The sequence below is a fragment of the Rhipicephalus sanguineus genome, chromosome 6 (assembly GCF_013339695.2).
Source record: "Rhipicephalus sanguineus isolate Rsan-2018 chromosome 6, BIME_Rsan_1.4, whole genome shotgun sequence".
NCBI classification, from domain to species: Eukaryota; Metazoa; Arthropoda; class Arachnida; order Ixodida; family Ixodidae; genus Rhipicephalus; species Rhipicephalus sanguineus.
In genome coordinates this window covers 117749491-117767987 of record NC_051181.1, presented here as the reverse complement: position 1 = coordinate 117767987, position 18497 = coordinate 117749491, and the positions used below count along the sequence as shown (strand labels likewise).

At 48.5% G+C, this 18497-nt stretch overlaps 1 protein-coding gene across 3 annotated transcripts in view; it reads left to right on the top strand.

Moving 5' to 3' along the window:
- LOC119396251 (rho GTPase-activating protein 20) overlaps positions 1-18497 on the top strand; it is a 666225-nt gene that overhangs the window by 312466 nt on the left and 335262 nt on the right. The window contains exon 1 of one of the 3 annotated variants that reach the window (XM_049417018.1): positions 11862-11966. The exons of the other annotated variants lie outside the window; for them this stretch is intronic. Within the exon in view, the coding sequence (XP_049272975.1) occupies positions 11877-11966 (90 nt within the window). The 5' untranslated portion in view covers positions 11862-11876. Of the gene's footprint in view, positions 1-11861; positions 11967-18497 lie in introns of those variants that run through there. 3 annotated transcript variants of the gene reach the window in all.

The following is an 18497-nucleotide window of genomic DNA, read 5'->3' as shown; positions in this document are numbered from 1 at the left end:
GAGGACACCGGGACAGGATGTCGGTGCAGGGGGAGGCGTTTGCTGGGCGGCATCTTGAGTCATGGTAGAGGGCACGGCACGGGATCGAAGCTCCAAGGGCATTGAATGCTGACCGTAGTTTGAAGGGCACAGCACTCTCCACCAAATTATAAAGATGTTTATTGGCGGACACTCGGCGAAGATGAACGACAGCGACAGTCAAGGCGGGGCCGACTCTGCGCGAGCTGCGCTCTGTCCGAAGACGGCAACGCACTAGAAGGGGCCGGAGAGGACGACCCACTTCAGAGTTCCAATAAGCTTCGCTACAATAGTAATAATCTGATTTACTGGTTACGCTCACAAGCTGCTTGGAAGCTTGATGCTTTCTAATATCCCGTGGTCTGTAAACAGGATATGTCCGTCATACAGGATACACGCTCGCGAAGACAGCACGTGCTTGTATCCTGCATGACGGGTACATCATGTTCACTCATCACGTTCATTCGGACTCCACGAAACATCTTCTCGTTCCACGAAGAACAGCAACGACAACAACGAGTCACAGAACCAGCCGCGTTCCCACACCTCTCTAAGTCTGCAGATACCAATCCGGACAAATCACTAAATCTTCGCTCCTCGAATCGCAGTCGTATTGCGCGTCCCACTATCCCGCTCTTTGTCAACGTTCGAAGCCGTCGCTTATAAGTGACTTCATTACTCGATGTTCCGAGACGACCCGCAAGATTGAGAACGCCTTAACTATACGCGTCCCCGGAAACGTTTCATCCTCGTCATATCTCGATCACCGCACTTGACCGCGGTAGATTTTCAATGGCCGGCTTTTTTTTTTTCTCTTTCCCTCGCACCACCCGGACTCCATGCGTAAAAACGACCCTACAGGAAGTATTAAACCGCGCGTACGGCCACCGTATCGATAACGGGCTCTTTGAGTGCTGCTCTCGATCACTGGTTGCCGCACCACTAATTTTTTAACTACGGTTTACTGTCACCCGCTGTCCGCTTGAACGCGTCCTAAGAGCAGGACTCTTAGGAGGTGATATATATGGTGTGTGTATGTGTGTGCGTATACTAAGCAGATGTTGGCAGCCGAGCTTGTGGTAACTCTCGCGTGCTCGGTAAGGAACACTTTGTGAAGAATGAAGTCATAATAACGTAATGTAGCCCTAATGCCCACAGAACTATATTACACGCGCTATAAATTTGCGCAGGCTCGCTGCACGAGGCCGGCTTCGATCGCATTGTGCGACAGCAAGCGATTGCGACTAAACGTGCGGCCACGCTTGTCTCATGACCTCGTCGCAGTATGTAATTTGGGTCACGGGTTATCCTTCCCAATTAATCCAGCTTGTTCTCGGTAATCTGTTTCGAGGTTCTCGAACAGAAGAACGGAAGCAAGAATATGAATTAAGAAGTTTCAACCTTAGTTACTGGGTGGCTCGCTCTTTTGCTTCGTGGTTCTCTAAAATTATAATCTAACTGGCCTCGTTTGGTAAGAGAAATTGAAGTGTAGTGCGTAGTTAATGTCGTCGACCGCGCAAGCACTTTATTAAACTGTTTGCAAGAAAACTCGAGCCTCACTCCTGTTTACCATAACTTGCTTCTTTTCTATAACGTCACCGCAACTAATTTGGATCTTTCCTCCTCCTTATCTCCCTATCTCTTTGGCTCTATTTGAATGCCCATACATGCATTCGCGCTTTGCATTGCAAAGCGCCTTCGTAAAAGTCTGCAAACCATGAATGCGACTCCATTTGTTGTGCGTGTGTGCGGTCGCGCGCAAATTGTGTGTGCCTGCTAGTTGTCTCGAAAGATAGAAGAAATATTATTCAATAGTAATGAAGGAAAAAAGAAAACGCAGTGGTTGCGCTGGGCGCAAGGTATTTTTAGCTCATCTCCTAAACTTGAATTGGTTGCCTCTGTAAATGGGTGCGAGGTCAAAGCACGTTCCAAGGCACAGGAAGTCACGAGAAGACGCGTATTCTTTCAAATGTTCGCACCCGCACATCTATACAGAGTCCGTCATATGACCGATTTACGCTGCGGAGGAAATCTAAGCGCATGTTCTAGCATTATAGCTTCGCAAGTCCATCTTAGCCTGCAGATTTCGGCTTAGCTTCGTATACTATACTTCCGTTCCTTCCGGCTAGACCAGTTTATATGTTTTCATGCATGACGTAGCATAACAAGTTCAGAAATTCGGTTTTTTTTAGCTCTCTGGTGTAATCGCAATGTGACCTAATGTGATTTGCCGATGTGATCTAATGAACAATGTGATCTAATGTAGATTTGCCGATGCAGGGATGATTTGCGTCTTGTATTAGTCTGCCTATAATGTTCATGTCAACGCAAACTTGAGACGGTGTGTTAAACCGCAAGGTGATCTGTCCCGGACGGCAAGTATATGGTTCACTTCTGATGTGTTTGGTCGTCCTTACAGCTGAAGTAAATCGACTCTACGTTAGGAGGCGATCCGACAGCATGTTTCTAAGAACAACGCGCGCCGTTGTAGGGAACGTGCACAAACTAGCCGCGTGGTCACGGAAGCGGCAACAAATATCTCTAATTGTATGGCAGGCCTCGTTGGCTTTTGCTTCTGAGTTGTGGTCGTCGTGGAAGTCGACACCACTGCCTGATACTCTTCTGAGCTCGCCGCTGACACGCTTAATTAACGTGCACTTGCAGGTAAAGGAACGCCGCGCCTGCTTCTTCTTCTTCCTCGCTGATTTGCATACGAAGAGTCTCACAGCCAGATATACTCGCGTAGATCAGCGCCGATGAGTATCGATACCTCTGAGTGGACAGGGCAACCCGCGCGCCTTGGAGGGCTATGCAGATGAACGGTCAGGGAGCTCGGTCACTCGCGCCATAGCGAGATAGCACAGCGGCGAGGTGGTGGCCGTTGGCCGGTCTAGTGTATATATGCGCCCAAGACGTGGACACTGCGGCGGTTTATGGCCCTGTAACACGACGCTCGTAACTAAACAAGAGGCGGGTTCCTGTTTGGCCGGCATGTACTAGTCAGGCGTGTCCATGGCTCGCAATTAGCTGTTCTTTTTGTGTATGTGTGTACGTATCTGAGTATGGTATGTGCCTCCGCGAACTCAGTTCGTGCAGCGAGGATTTTCGGGGGCAGCTGATATATACAATCTGGAGAGCAGCGTTTCAAGGTGACGCCTTTGCCATTTTATTTACATGCAGTAGTCAATCTCACCTTAGATGGTACCGCTTTGGACGAAAAGCTACCGTCGCGTTTGCCCGTGTGGTTTTACAAGATGGAACGAGAAAGAACGCAAGAAGCCGATCAGTGGCTGGAATGAGTCGGCGGTCGCTATTGTATGGAAATGTTGCAATTAGTATTGCAAACAATGGGAGATCTGTTCCTATACGGAAAGTCTCTTAATTAGAGCATCGGGCTGCGTACTTACCCAGAGAATTTAGTCGCGTGTACGTGAACTTCTCTAGTTCCTTTTAGATAAGCATTCCCATTTTCTTTTCGAAATAACTATAGATGTTACGCGAAACACTTTATTCAGGGAAACGTAACAGAGAAATCTGTCGGAGCGACCATCGCATCCATGGTAACTTGATTGCGTTGCATCCATTTCTATATTCAATTGCACAGAGTGCCAAGTTTGGCATACAGTCCTGAAATCTGCGTGTGCTTTAAGTAACCTAAAAACTTAAGTATTTCTCCAATAATCGTTCTACCGGATGTTGTCAACATCGTTGAAATCGATGGCTTTCCAGTGTTGCAGATTCGTTAATTTATTCGCAGACTGCCAGGTTCCGCAGTTGTTAGTAAAGCACCCTACCTTTCTTATATTCGTTCTCTCTCTCTCTCTAATTTCAACTAAGCAAGCTTCGCCGAAGGTTTCCTCTTTCCTGCATTATCCGCGTTTAATAACGATAGCATGAAACCACAGGGAAAACACGACCATCACTTTCCCTACTGCATGCTACGGAGTGCTCTTTTTTTTTCTGACTCTATTATGATTTAGCGTGCCGGTGAGTTAGTTCAGCGTGAACATACACGAGGATCAATGCGATCGTGATGGTGATCGCACGAGCTGTTCTGATCACCTTATCTACAACTCAAGCGCTAGTTCACGGTGACCTGAGATGTCTATCGCGACATTTAAGCGTGAACGTTTACTGACATTTCAGCGTGGTACTTCATGGCACATTTCAGCGTCACTTTTGTCGCACTTCAGCGCACAAACCACGTGCATTGCTGCACACCTCCGTGAAAAGGTATTACCTCCTTAGTTTTGCTGGCATTTCTCGATCTGAGGCTACAGCCTTCATTTCCGTAAGGCTAGTACGTCTGTGCCCAATTTTTTTTACTGTGACCGTTCAGTGCCGCAAAAAATAACGAAGAAAAAATAACGTACCTGAACGGCCGTGCATACAAGGGCAAGGCTCCTGTCTCCCACAAACCTGACCCCGTACGGCTTCCCCCGACTCCAACACTAATCCTGAAAAATGACCAGTAAAGCCAGGTAGGTACATCGGGCGCGAGAGCGAGATAGAGAGCGGCCACATGTCGCATCGGCAGCTGACCTTTAGACGACTCTTTGTCCCTATAACCTTGTCACTCGTCTTCTTCATACACTTTATTTTTTCATAACCTTAACCTTCCAAGTGTCGCCCACTGTTGCGCCATCGTTTAGCTTTAGCGTTCACGTTGCAAACAGAGAGAAGCAGGTTTTAGCTCAGTATTAAACAAGCGTTCAAGTAAACGCTTCGAAACAGTTTATTTCTAAGAAGGATCAGCGGAGCACTGAACTGAATTAGCGCGGAACGCATTCCACCCCCTGTGTGAGTCTTCGCTGTCACGCACACGCATATACACACACGAAGCGGGCCGCGAAGGAACGCCGAGACTGCGTGTCGGCGCGACCCCCCACCGTTTTCACCACGCAAGAAGCCGACAGCCGCGGCTGACAGCCCGCGCCACATCGTCTCTTACGTGTACGCGCAGAACCTGACGTCATATAACGGAAGTTTCGGAATAAAACGAAGCAATCCCGCAACCGCGAATGACGGAAGCGCTGACCTCGGAAGCTCCCGCTCCCCCCTCTCCCTCTTTGCCCCCCCCCCCCCCACTCACCCCCTAACCGCACATCATCTCTGTAACTGTAATACACTGCAGTGCTTACGGTGACAGATGACTCCGTCCGAATCCGACCTCCTCCATATTACCTGTACGAGCATGCTCCCTTGCGATCCACCTTGTCGGCCCGCACGTGAATATATCAGCCCAAATATTCACTCTGTACCGCGGAGTTCAAGAATCCCTGCCCATTTCTAAGCCGACGTAAAACCGACCACCACACACAGCCCATACATCTAATTCGCTGCGGTTCAAAGCAAGAGCCAAAGTTTGGCATGTATAGAAATAGAGGGAAAGGCCACCCGGGCTGCAAGTCTTCCCGGGCTGTGACCGTGACCCAGTATTACTGAAGTGCAGGTTATAGGCAATATTTGTGCATGTAACTGAATGTCTGACCGTTCCAGTTTGAGCACGTTTGGAGTGCTCAACTCCGCTCGAAGCGTTGTATATAGTTATATGCATTCTACGCCTCCTCGCAGGAGATCCTAAAAGCGTGGTTCCGTTGTCTTCGTCCCGCGGTCCTCGTGTCTTCGCGCGTCTTCGCAGGGTCAGCAGCATTCTTGACTAGCTTTTCCGTGACCCAGCCTGTCGCTGTCACCGCATCTAACGAGTAGAAGAAGAAGAAGAAGAAGCAAAATAACGAAGAAGCAAGTACGGTGCGGGGCTGTCCGCCTTCGTCGCCTGGACGTCTCTGTCTTTGCAGATTCGCGTCGCTTCTGTGGTCGTCGTTGTCCTTCCATCGCGGCCGCGGCGTTGTTGTTATTAGTTTTCGGTCAAAGCGGGCAGCATGTTGGGACTCCTCGCGCTATCGGCGTCTCTATATCCGTCGGAGCGTGGCCTTTCATCCTCCTTCTCTACGTATTCAGGTGCGATTAGAATGCAGGGCTCGTTGATCGCCTTATCGGGGAAGCTTTTCCCTCCAAACTTTCCTTGTATATGGTTTCGTGCGCCTTCATAAGTATATCCTTCTCTCTTTTTCTAGCTTCTTCTAGCTGTCCTCTCTTCGAGTAGAGATAACGTTCGACGTCTCCCTAATATGCGATTCCATCCATCGAGGCGTGACGCTAATGCCTTGTCCGGCCCATATGCGAGGTCAGCCGTGTATATACAGACGAGTGGCTCCCATATCGGAGTCCTCCAGACGTCTTACTTCTATGTGTATATGTTTCGGAGACGCCCGCTGTACTTAGAGATGCCGACGGTCTCATAGAAAACGGCGTAGTGAAGCTTCAGAGACGACGGGCGGAGCAAGACCCAAATTCGAACTAAGAGGTCTTGAGCGATTCCTCTTTGAGATGACTTTCTGGTCCAAGTGGATAATGCTCATGTTTGCGTCCTTGTAGTTGCAGCATTGACTGCTTTTAGCTTTTATTTTTCTTTCTTGTAACTGTGTGCGCGACCTTGGTTTTCAGTTCAGGGCTCGAAACTAGGTTACAGGCAACACGAGGTCACTTTCAGAAGTACAGGCTCTCATTTTTTTGTGCAGTAATACTCATAGGAGTCTGCGTTCCCAGTGCGATACAGAGGGTACTGTGGGCGTATGCTTTCTTCATTTATTTTATTTTTCGCCGTACAACTTCTCGCTTAATAACTTGGTCAGCATAATTCTAAAATTGGGGACCATATCTTACAAGAAAAAGTCACAAAATATCGTCAGAGGACTGGACGATATCCCACTGCCTCATCTACTGCACCAGCGTAAAGCGTCTTGCTTGCCTGTTGTCACTTGCCTTCGAAAGTACGTTCTCGTTGGATAGTTAACGTTTACAGAGTTCGTGGGCAAATACTTGTTAATTGGGGCAGCTGACGGTGGCTACGCAGAGCGGTTCCCTTCGACATCATTAACGTGCATATTTCTGTGGTACAGCGCATAATTTTAGTGATTATAAGGAACAAACATTTCAACTGCCCATAACAGCATACTTGACTAAGCGACTCAAGTCAACTGCGGTGTCCTTGACTAAAAGAGGTGCTTAGGCAAGTAATCGTTGCGCCCCACACGTGAATATATCAGCCGAAATATCTACTGTATTCAACAACTGCAGTATCATTAGACTAAGCGTTTCGCTTAGTCAAGAATACTGCAGTTGTTGAAGAGATGGCGCTTCAGGATTTCTTTGACTTACTCTATACTGTTTCAGAAATGCCAGGAACATTGACATCCGCGCAACTTTGATTATCGCCATATTTCTAATCACACTCTTCTGTTGTGTATTTTGATTCTAGATTCTAGGTGCTAGACTTTTCCAGCGTTAATACCTTCACTGTTAAACGGGTAACGTCGAATCGATGGTGGAGACAGATGAAGTTTTCTACGGCTTCTTTTTACATTAATCAAACGTGATGATTGCTGCTTTGGACGGCAAAAAAGTGCATTAAAGAATCTTCAGTGTATAAATCGGACACAAACACTCGTACCATATATTTCGCTGGGACCAGATGGTCAGCCATTCGGGCACAGTTTCCACTTGCAACTTTTTGCATCGCAGTTGTCGCCCGAGATCACTGTCGTGTACGGTAAAATTGTTTTACACCCTTAACTCCAAGCATATGTTGGTTACGGGCAAACCAGCGCTCTTAAGTCGGCAAAATTTTAAGCGTTATTCGGATGGCATCCCACGGTATACAGCTCGAATTCCCCTCCTACTTTACATTTTCTTGGGCGTGGTGATAGGGCTTTGTGTTCGTTAAAATATCGTGCAGTGCGCAGCAGAATGAATTGTGCTTTCGCGCAGTCCTGGTAAGCCAGCCTCGCGGCCATGCCTGATAATCCTTTACTATCTGCACCAAGCGAATGAGCCAATGCTGCACGCAAACGAAACGTGACTGATCAACAACAGAGTCACATGTATAGTGTAGTTGTAGGTATATGCAGGAGATCCAAGTGCATGCATGATGATGGTACTCGCAGTGACCTCGCGGTGTCTACCTTGTAGTCTGGTGTGCCGCAGTCTTTCTTCATCCGGCAGAGCCCCCCGAACATTAAGCTCCTCTCACGCGATCACGTGATTTGTTCTGATCCCGGCTCCCGTTGTTCCCGGCCATGGCGAAGTCTTTGCCGTGGCCCGCAAGCACAGCGTTTGCCGAGCGGATGCCATTTCCGGCAGCACACGCAACGATTGCTACGTTCCGCGCCACCCGAAGATGCCAGCAGTGGCTTTAAAAAAACTCTCCTTCCGGGTTGCGTATTCTTTCCTGTTCGTCTCCTTTGCATCCGTGCCGTTTTACATGTCGACGAACGCGGCTGAGGCATGAGAGCAGATCATGCACGTTGTATATTGTCACGTGGTAGTGACGGTGAAGAAGGCGGCAGTCAGGTAGGGACGAAACTCTTTATTGGGATAACTCGTACCCAGTAAACTAAGTACACGCAATGCACGGTGTACGCTGATAGCGGCGATCACAGTCGTTGGCCGTTGGTAATCTGATCGTCGGCGGAACGCGTCGTCTGTTATACACAATTTATCGAAAATGCCAGCGTTATCGCTGTTGCTCGCGTTAGCTTTACAATGAACTCGACTGCTGACGTCATGCGCGCTATCTTATCGGAATAACCAAGCACTTTCGCAAACACTGCGGCGCGTCCTGCCCCTAGCGATGGTAACAGCTTTCACGGGTGAGACACAAAAATAAAGGAGTAAGTGCGCGTCGCAGTATGATCGAACAAACATGGCGTAATCATGAACGTAATGAACAAATTTGCGAACGGTCACTAGAAAGCGGTGTTCCTGTGCACCCATATCGTATCATGAGTGGAACTATTCGTTTGTTTGAAACAGCAATATAAAACGTATTCTTCCAAATTGTATCGATACGAGAAAACGAGGTCGAACGTGCCCGACATGGTGATATGGTATTCCACAGGCCACAAGGAAACTTTCAGGCGATCTTTAAAGAGCGTGTACTAAATAGATCTCATCGAGTTCATACACACGTTGAATCACCAAAAGTCATCAGCGACTTCTGGCACGATGTGCACTTGACAACAAAAATAAACTGCTTTGACATCCTCGCCATTGTGCTGTACAGTTTGACATTGTTTACGCGAAAGAACTTGGTCTTACAATTATATAAAGTACAGTACTTTAAAGTAAGAACCCTTATATGAAGCCCTCAACTGCCATCACACTGATTTATTGATTTGTGTGAGGCCGAGCGATGATATCGGGTGATCTGAATTTTTCTGGGGACTCTTGCTATCCGGCGTATGTCACAGTTAAAACCTAGTTAAAAGGCAAAGTACAAGCAAAACAAAATAATTAGTCTATTCAGTCTGTCATCTATCTGACAGCCCTTTTCGTCTGAAACCCAACCACTCCACTCGTTCATCCTTCGTTAGGGTGTGCTGACCTCGGAGTCATTTAACTTCGTTATTTTTCAATTATTCAATCCTTCTATACGTCCTCTATCTTTACAACAGTTACAACCGTTCTCGTTATTGAAGATTTATGTCGAAGGGCCGTACCAAGGCGGGCGTCACTCATTACGAAAGCAAGTCTCGTGTTTACCAGCACCTTAATTATATACAAGTCAGCCGGGCCCGTACAGTTCCTCCGTTTGTTTCGTACTTTTCTCTCCTTCGTACCGCAACATAGGTGTGCGTGTGTGGTCTACCGCTGACTGAGCGTAATTGGACCGTGCTAAGCGCCGACAGCTCAGAGTGCGGCGCCTTTCGTTTCGCCCTCTCGACGCACGGGCCGCCGCGAAGAGAGAGAGCACGCGCGCTGTTACCCAGGCCGCGTCTTCTTCGTGCGTCCCGGTATACAAGGAACAAATTAGAGAACGAGGCATCTGGGCATAAGCGCGTGTACGCGCCAGGGCGTGGATTACCATGGGGTGGCGAGGGAGCGAGGGGGCTTTAGCGAGCGAGCAACCGAAGGAATGGAACAAGCGCCCCGGAATGAAGCGCACGCGTTGTCGTGCCTTCCGTACCGCGGTATGCAAATCCGGGGAGGTAAGAAGAAAACAAAAACAAACGAGATTATTAAAGAGTGGCGCAGGAGGAAACGCGAGGAGGAGCGGCAGGGAACGAAAGCTCTGTTCTAACATTCACGAAGTTGTTGGGAGAACGAAAGAGAAAGAGAAGGCGGCGATGGAGAGTTTCGGGGCTTCGAATGGGGAGGGGAGGGGGGGGGAGAGGCTTCGTGTTTAGATGCAAGGAGAAATAAGGGTGAAGCCGGAGGAGTGAGGGGGGGGGGGACGAGCAAGAACGGCGGAATGTCGAGCTACCACTGGCTTTCTTTTTGATGATGATGACGACGCCGACACCCGCTCGCATGCGGCTTCTTCTTAGTGCCCCCACTACATACACGGATAGGCTATGCTGGCAGCCACCACTCCATCCCTCTCCCTCATTCCTTCCGCCATCGTATTCCTCCTCGGCGAAGCTCTTCCGAGATTCTCCGCTGATTCTGTTTGCTTCGGAAGGACGCTCCCGTCGAGGCCATCCCGGGCCACGTGAGGACTCTGTTTGAGGAAGTGCTCCTCGGCTGCTGCTGCTGACGTCGTCCGTGCCGGCCAGCCGGCCAGCTTGCGCTTGGGAGAAGCGCCGGGGAATCTCCTCGCCTTCTCCACTGAGAGAAGCGGTTGCCCACTTCTTGCTCTTCTCCTCCAGCCGGCGGAACAGCCGGACTGCCGCCGGTTGCCTGCCGCAATCCTCTTCCACTTGCCGCCTCGACGGTACGGAATAGAGTCGAGCATCCCGAGAGAGATCAGCGACTCGTTTTGTGAGAGAACTGCCGCCGAATCTCGTGCACCACGTGGATTCGGCAGCGAGCCGCGTCAAGTTTTGAGAGCGTGCCCGTTGCGGCGTTTTCGATCGGGCTCCTGTTTGGTGCTGCCTCCGTACGCTCTTCGTGCTCCCCTGCATTCCGGGGGTGTTCCACCAGCCCCGACTGACACGTTTTAGTGATGAAAGCTTCTTCGTGAGTGCTGCGTGCGGACTGTAGCTGTGTTGCCTCGAAGTTCCGGCTGCATGCTTTGAAAACAAAACCGTCAAAGGTTTGTGTCTTCAAGAAACCTATCCCCACTTTTGGATGAACATCGTGTGCTGGTAGTGCCTGCTTGGAAACTCCGACGACTCTTTTAATACTTTGCCTACCGCGAGTGCCTTGACTGTCCTTGGGTGGGTTTGCGATTTGCTCCACCGAACTCAAACCGGCTTGGATGGAAAGAACCTCACAAATTTAAATTAGGACATTGTTATGTGATATCTGTTCCTGAGGCCGTTGATATACTGGATCACACGTTTTAGGGTGTGGCAGGGGCTTGGTCTTTAAGCGAAAGTTCCCGGGAAGGTTCGCCTTTGCTCATGCAAACCTCATCCTTCAGTGCACATAAGAAAACCTGGAGAGCCCACGAATGAATCCTCGTCGCCGGGTGTCCAGCGTGTAACAAAGCGAACACTTCAACGAAAGCTGAAGTTTCTCAACACAAATCGATGCTATCCTCGAAGCAGTGTTGAGGACACCGCCGCATTTTCATTCTCGCTTGCGGTCCCCCATCAAGTCCACGTCGTCTACCAGCTCGTTCATTGTCACATGCATTGCCGTGAGCGTTCGCATCAATGTCACTCGATGGACGACGCGGCCACGGCAGCGTTCTGACCCAAGACTGGAGCACCGCATTCGACGGCGGTGCCTTCTTTGTACGTCGTGCCAAAATTTGGCGCAGAGAAGCGACTTCTGGAATGACATCGCCCATGCCGAAGCGCCTTCTTCTGCCCGTCGCTTCTAGACAACCGTGTCTTTCTCCGCAAGCTTCGATGGGGATCTTAGACCTTGTGCAACGGGAGAGCCTGCACCCAGGAGCTACGACAACGTTACCGAAGTTACGAAACTGCTCGGAGGATAAGGTGAGCGGATCATCACGCAAACGTGCGAAAATATTGAAAATATCGTTGAGCTTTCACGCGAAATGTGCTAAAGGAATGCTTGCATAATGTTGATGTGGGAGGGGGTCGGCTTTTCCTATTGGCATGTTCACTTTCTTCTTTTTTTCATCTTTAGTTGTGGCGTGGCTTTCATTGTGTTTATATGGCTTCAAGAGACTTGGTCAGTGCAAAACTGCGATTGATCATTCCCAAAGGCATAGATGGAGGCGCACGCAAGACAACCGAAGCAGTGTTGGAGAATCGGTAGCGAGTCTTTTACTGCCAAATTTTACTAAATTAAGCGAACTCTGGCGACGGTGAAATCGATGGTAAATTTCAATGTACACATGGAAAAGAATGACCGTTTACTACGCTGGTCCATTCCTCCCTGAAGGTTGCGCTGCATTTTAGCGCCTATCTAAACACTTACCTGAACACTTTGGTTTTCACTCTTACAACTGAACGTTCGCAGTTGAGGCAACTACTCTTTTTATAGCTCGGGGCATATGAGCGCAACTCGCACGTCTCATTTTGTTCTATCATTGATGCATGTCTTGTTATGTACAACTTTGCAGATACCGATATGAGCTATCTGAGATGCACATGTGCCAGCCGCGGTGCTTTTCTTTAAAGCTCTTTTGCGCGCATCTACCTGATTTCTTATCTGTGTGTGTGAGTGTAGTACATTAGGGTCCTGTCACACTCTTCAGTGCCTTATTTTACTGGGACGCAGGACTTCCCGAATGTTTGTGATATTTGGCATATTAACACGAAAGTGTTTTATGCCGGGGTCCACCACGGCTCTGCTGACGCATTTCCGTCACGGATATGACGTTATAAAATATAAAGACTAACATATGACAAAGAAAAAACTAGAAGAAAAAGTTCCGTCACCTGGAATCGAACTCGCGACCTCTCGATCCCCAGCACGCTGCGCGAAACGACTGCGCCACAAACGGCACGTTCTTCGCCATGCTAACGGCGTGCTATTTATATACACCACTTGCCAGCGGCGGTACTCGGAGATCAGGGTACATCAGCGTGTTTTCGTTATCACTAGCGAGATGGCGCGAGGGGCTCGAAGAGCGCGCTTTAAATGTCGTCGCCCCCCCCCCCCCCGCGTTGAGATGAGCGTGTGTCTGTACAGGGCGTGGTCGCTCCTGCGCGCGCGCTTATCTTGTACGCCTTGCGCTCTCACCGCAAGTTTGCGTTCAAGTTACAGAGAGCACGAAGGTCATTTCGCTCACCCAAGCGGCCGCTTTTGCGAAAGGAGCGTGATGCTCACAAACGAATAAGCTATAACTGTGACAGTTCGCGCTCATCCTGTCTATACTTGTGCGTTCGTTTCGTGCGTCCTCCTTTGTATTTGACCAGCGCGCTTTAACTGTCGAGCTGTGACAGTTTGTTCGCGCTCATCTTGTGTATGTTCGTTCCGTGCGCGTGCTTGAGCAACGCGTCGGAAGTTTCGAGCTGCTTGCCGTTCTTCGCGTGACATTACAACTTGTCGGGGCGAAACAATGCACAACAAACGCTCAACTACGTCTGTGAAGACACGTTTTACTTTCGTGTTATACCGATTCCTATGACAGAGGGATAAACCACGTTTTTTTCCATTGCTTTTCGAGTTCTTGGTTTTGCATACCCCGCTAAGGGTGGCGATAGCGGAGAAAATCTATCCTTTGATAACATAACAATAAATTAAGCTGCTCACCTTCACAACGAGACATTGCGACTCCCTGATACATATTGCGTCATTTAAAGAAGGTGAACTAGTGCGTTAATTTTTTATTATTTAGACGTTGTTTCTGAGACATTTTACTCGCGTTTTACAAAAGTCCCGTTCTAAAGTATACTTCAGCTTCTATAGACTGTATATTACATTTGGTACGTCTTTTTAAATGGTCTGATGAAGCAGTGGATGGGATTTAAACATTTCGTTCATGGGGAGTCCGCGAACTACCATTCTCAATTTCATTTTACTTGAGGTCTTGTAATTTGAGTCGCAATTCCTATAGATATTTTAGAGTCTTAAAAAATCTGATCGTAACAGTCATAGCGATAAGTTCCGTCTTACTTTACATTACTTTAGCGATGTCTGTTCCATTATAGTCCAAAAAGAACTTCCATGTCTTCCGTTCGCTTCAACACCACGGGCTTGAGGCAAGGCTTCTTGTTGCAGTTAAAATTGCACGGGTAAATCTGTTTCGTGCACTGACCCCCTCCGCAAGGCAGTCACGCAGAAGGTTATTTCTTATCCGTGGCAACATTCCTGAACATCCAAACGGAAATAGCTTAGAAACGTAGCCCGGAAAAAGAATCACTGACACGATGCCCAAATGTGCGCGTTTCAAGCTGCGGTCCCAGACAGCTTGCGCTGCAAGAGATATCTGCATGAAAATATAAGAGGCAGCGCTGGCGGCTTCGTCAAAGTAATGCCTTTCCTGACAACCTCATACTTCCCGGTGCGGTTCGGCGAGTGCTTGACTGACGTCTGATCTTCGACACCCGTTTCCTTTTCACCTCGGCTCACCGCACAGCGTTGACCTGCGAAACATGACCGACAGCTCGGAATCTAATGAAGTAAACAAAATCGCGTTAAGATGGGCCCCTCCTAAGATGTGAGACTTGTTTCACGAACTGGCAGGTTCGCAGTTCCAACAACATGTTTGATGACAGTTGTGCACGATTAGCGCATACCTGGCAATTAAAGAACAATAATTCGCATTTTCTGGCCCTGCGCGATTTTTGCAAAGCAGTGGGCGACGCTTAGAAAATATTTTAAGATAGCAGGCACCTACGACCCGTCGGCGAAGGCCGGAGGGCACGTGCGTGCAACCTACATTCACGAAAGAGAAAAAAATTGTCATCGAAACGTTTGCTGCGCGAAGTCACAAAGGAATTATCAGAAAAAACGCGCCCCAGTTCACAAAAAAATTTGCCTTGGTCTGGAATTATAGCTCCCGAGACTAAAACCATTGCCCGGGTCACTCCTGTCATCTTAGATAACCACGAGGTTAGCCAATCACTGCTCAAATACAAATTCGTCCTCGTGTACTGTGATCTACTGTGAAAACAACTCACCGAAAAAAAAAAAAACATTGGTGCCCAGTTCGAATCCCGGACACGAACGAATGTTTTGTCACTTAAGAAACTTCCTTTCTGAGAAATGTGCACGGATTTGTTTGCATAGTTTCATGATGAGAACGGGTGCATGAGAGCTTCTCCATTTCCTGGACCTTCCTTCTTTTTGCGGGATTCTACAGAAATGATTTGTCATTGCTGTGGCGTCGTACGTCGTTACTTCAGTATTGTTCCTATGGGCTGTCTGCAGGCGCAGTCGGGATTAAGTAGTTCCCTCGAACTCTCTCACAGCGAGTGCGTTAGTTTGCACAATGGATGTCGCCAGTAGTTACGTTGCTTGTTATAGCAGTTACGTTGCTTGGCCGCTGATCCTAAAGTCGCGCGTTTGATCCCGGCCACGGCGGTCGAATTTCGATGGAGGCAAAATGCTAGAGGCCATTGTACTTAGGTTTAGCAGCCGTTTAAAGAACCCGACGAGGTCGAAACTCCCGGAGCCCTCCGCCACGGAGTACCTCATAATCATATAGAGTTTTCGGCTCGTAAAACCCCAGATATTATTATCACAATGGATTTGTCTGGCAATCGGCCCTCGTCGGAGGGAAGTTTCAGGACATTGTCCCAGACACCTGACACCCGCGTCGAACGCAGCAAAAAGGTGTTCTCGTGGTTTTTGACGACACGCGGCGTGAGTGATTGATAGCCGGGACTGACACCTGTGTCCTCCGCGCGTTTAATTAGGCACTCTTGCGTTGCAATTTCTCACTCGGGTGAACGTGTCGCGTGTGCGCTAGCCGGATCTTACTCCAATGCATTTCTCTCTTTCCCTCTCTTTTATTCTATATCTGCTGTTGTTTTCGGCGTCACTGTATGTATAATGTAATAAAGAGGCTAAATGAAAGTTTTGAACGAAAACAAAAAAGGACGTTTGTTAGTAAAAGCGACACATTCACTAGCTATGAAAGATTTCCGGTGTGCATATGCCACTTTGGCACCTTAAACGGGGTACGCCTTAATTGAACGGTGTAACCCTCTGCACATTCTTTAACGTTCATGTTCGTGTACGAATCGAAGATTGAGGAGAAACGCCTCTTTGATGTAGTCGGGGGTCTGCCCATAAGACCGGAGCCAGCCAAAGTCCCGGGGAGATGTCGAAGAGAGGAGCCGGTGCGGTTAACAGGAGTGTTTATTTACATTATATATACAGGTTCAAGGTAGCGTGCTACTTCAATGTTTCTGGTAGCATGCCTCGAGCGTCTCTGCGCTCGTGTTTTAAAGTCCACGTCTTCCCAGGATCCCTTGCTGGGGAAACAATGGAACCCAGGATTGTCCAATCAAAATGTGCTCTTCACCTCCGCCCTCGATATGGGAGGGTGAAACACCGCCTTCTTCCCAACCCAGGGAAAGCGGGAGAGGCACGCCCAGTTCGTACCATGGCGAGGGAGAAAACACTGCACTAACACTGCACCAGGCGCATGACACAGCGCAGCGCGAAGATGTTGGGTTCTACGTAGAAATCAATTCCGTAATCCGTTGCAATGAGGAGTCAACGGCGCCACGCAGACCACGACTTGTAGAAACAGCGGTATTAGGCACCACGGAGAACGTGGGAAATGCATCCCCAGACTGTTCTCAGTCGCTTGGCTCATTGTCCGCGGCACTCCGACGAACAGAGACGTACCGAGATAACCACCCTTTTCAAGCCGTTTTGACTGTAAACAGCCTTTCATAGGTCGCCAGTCGGTCGGGCAAGTTCCAAGGGTTCTACGAGGAGAGGCGGCTGCGCCGCAAAATTCCAAGTACGGCTTGCTTTGTTGTCGCTTTTGGGTTCACCTCTGGGAGCGCTGTCTAGCAACCGTCTCACGTCTAAGCGGCGCCATGTCAGGGAGGTCGATCACAACATCTTGATGACCTAGGAGAAATAGATACCTAATGTGTCGATAAACTTCATGAGACCTTCTTAGTGAACGTCGTGTATTTAGTGCCGTTGTAATTGATTGATGTCTGCTTCCTGTCACTTTGCTAAACAGCCGTGTAAGTTGTTGCCGGTTGAATGCTTGTCCTTGGGTGAAAATTTCACTGGAACTTTAATGCCGCGTGTATATAGGTCAGCGCAAGTCTGCTCTGTCGCCAGTAACATCACGGTAAGCTGCAAGTGGCATAGCCTTCGTGTTTGTGATCGCTTATAGCGACAACGAAAGGAAAGTGGATTCTGTTTTATTAGCTGTTTCCCTTACATAGGGTAATCTATTTGAGTGCATGGTTTTGGTATATGCGCCGTATTAGTATGCTTCATTAGCAAATGGATTGTGTCTTATCCTTCGTCTTCAACGAATCTCAATATTCGCTTCAACGTATTTGCTAGGTGAAAGAAAAAAGAATCTCGACGATGCCTTTGTATGCAGTCATATGCAATGTCTGGATTTTAATTTCAGTCGCTGTTATTTAAGAATGAAATAGATGGTTGAAATCAAATGTATTTGTTGAGTTATGTTTTATTTCCTCTACTGTGTCTTTCATCATTCCTTCTCTTCCATAATAGTGACTCGCCCCACCGTGTAGCTTTGAACGTGTAGCTCTACTATGCTAAAGGATGCGGGTTCGATTGCCGGCCACGGCAGCTGCAATTCGATCGGCGGCAAAATGCAAGAACACCCACGAACTTAGATTTAGCTCCCCGTCAAGGAATCCCGCGTTGTCAAAAATGGACCCCGACCCAACTACGCCGGCATGCACCTCATAATCTTGTCGTGGTTTTGGCACGTAAAACCCCAGAAATTAAGTGACAATAACGACTAGAATACCCGAATTTATTCACTAAAGTAGCGGCGACTGTGTCGTTACCTCCGCTTGTCTTTTGGGGTAATCATTATCACCATCACCCGAACTAAGCGCACTGTAGATAGGAAATGCCAAGAAGAAACCGCTTCGACCAAGATCAAACCGCTTCCATACCGAAGCTGCTAGAAGTTCTATGTTATATTACTTTCCGCGTACCAACACATCTACATGTATCGTTGCGATCGGGTATGTCAGCATTTAACATTGTATTATCAAAAAAAAAAGGAAAGGTAACACAAACGTACATTGATGTGCAGTCCTAGGGTCGCGCTATTCGCGGCGAGATCGACCTATAGGTGGCAGCACCGTCACCCCGCTAGTGTGGATACTGGTTTCGTGTGGTGTGTGTAGAAGTGCACGGGGCTTCTGTTTTCACATCGTGATTTTGTGTTCCGTGCCCGCAGAAAACTCTTCGTTATCGGTGGTGAGGTTTTGTTCGGTGCCACAATGCCGCACATACTACACAGAGCGAGGGATAAGCTTTCATTTCTAACCCACCGACACGGAACGTCGCCGACTGTGGCTCGTTAGGCTTCGTAACGGCAAGACGCCTTCCAAGTACGCGATGGTGTGCAGCAAGCACTTCGACGACGG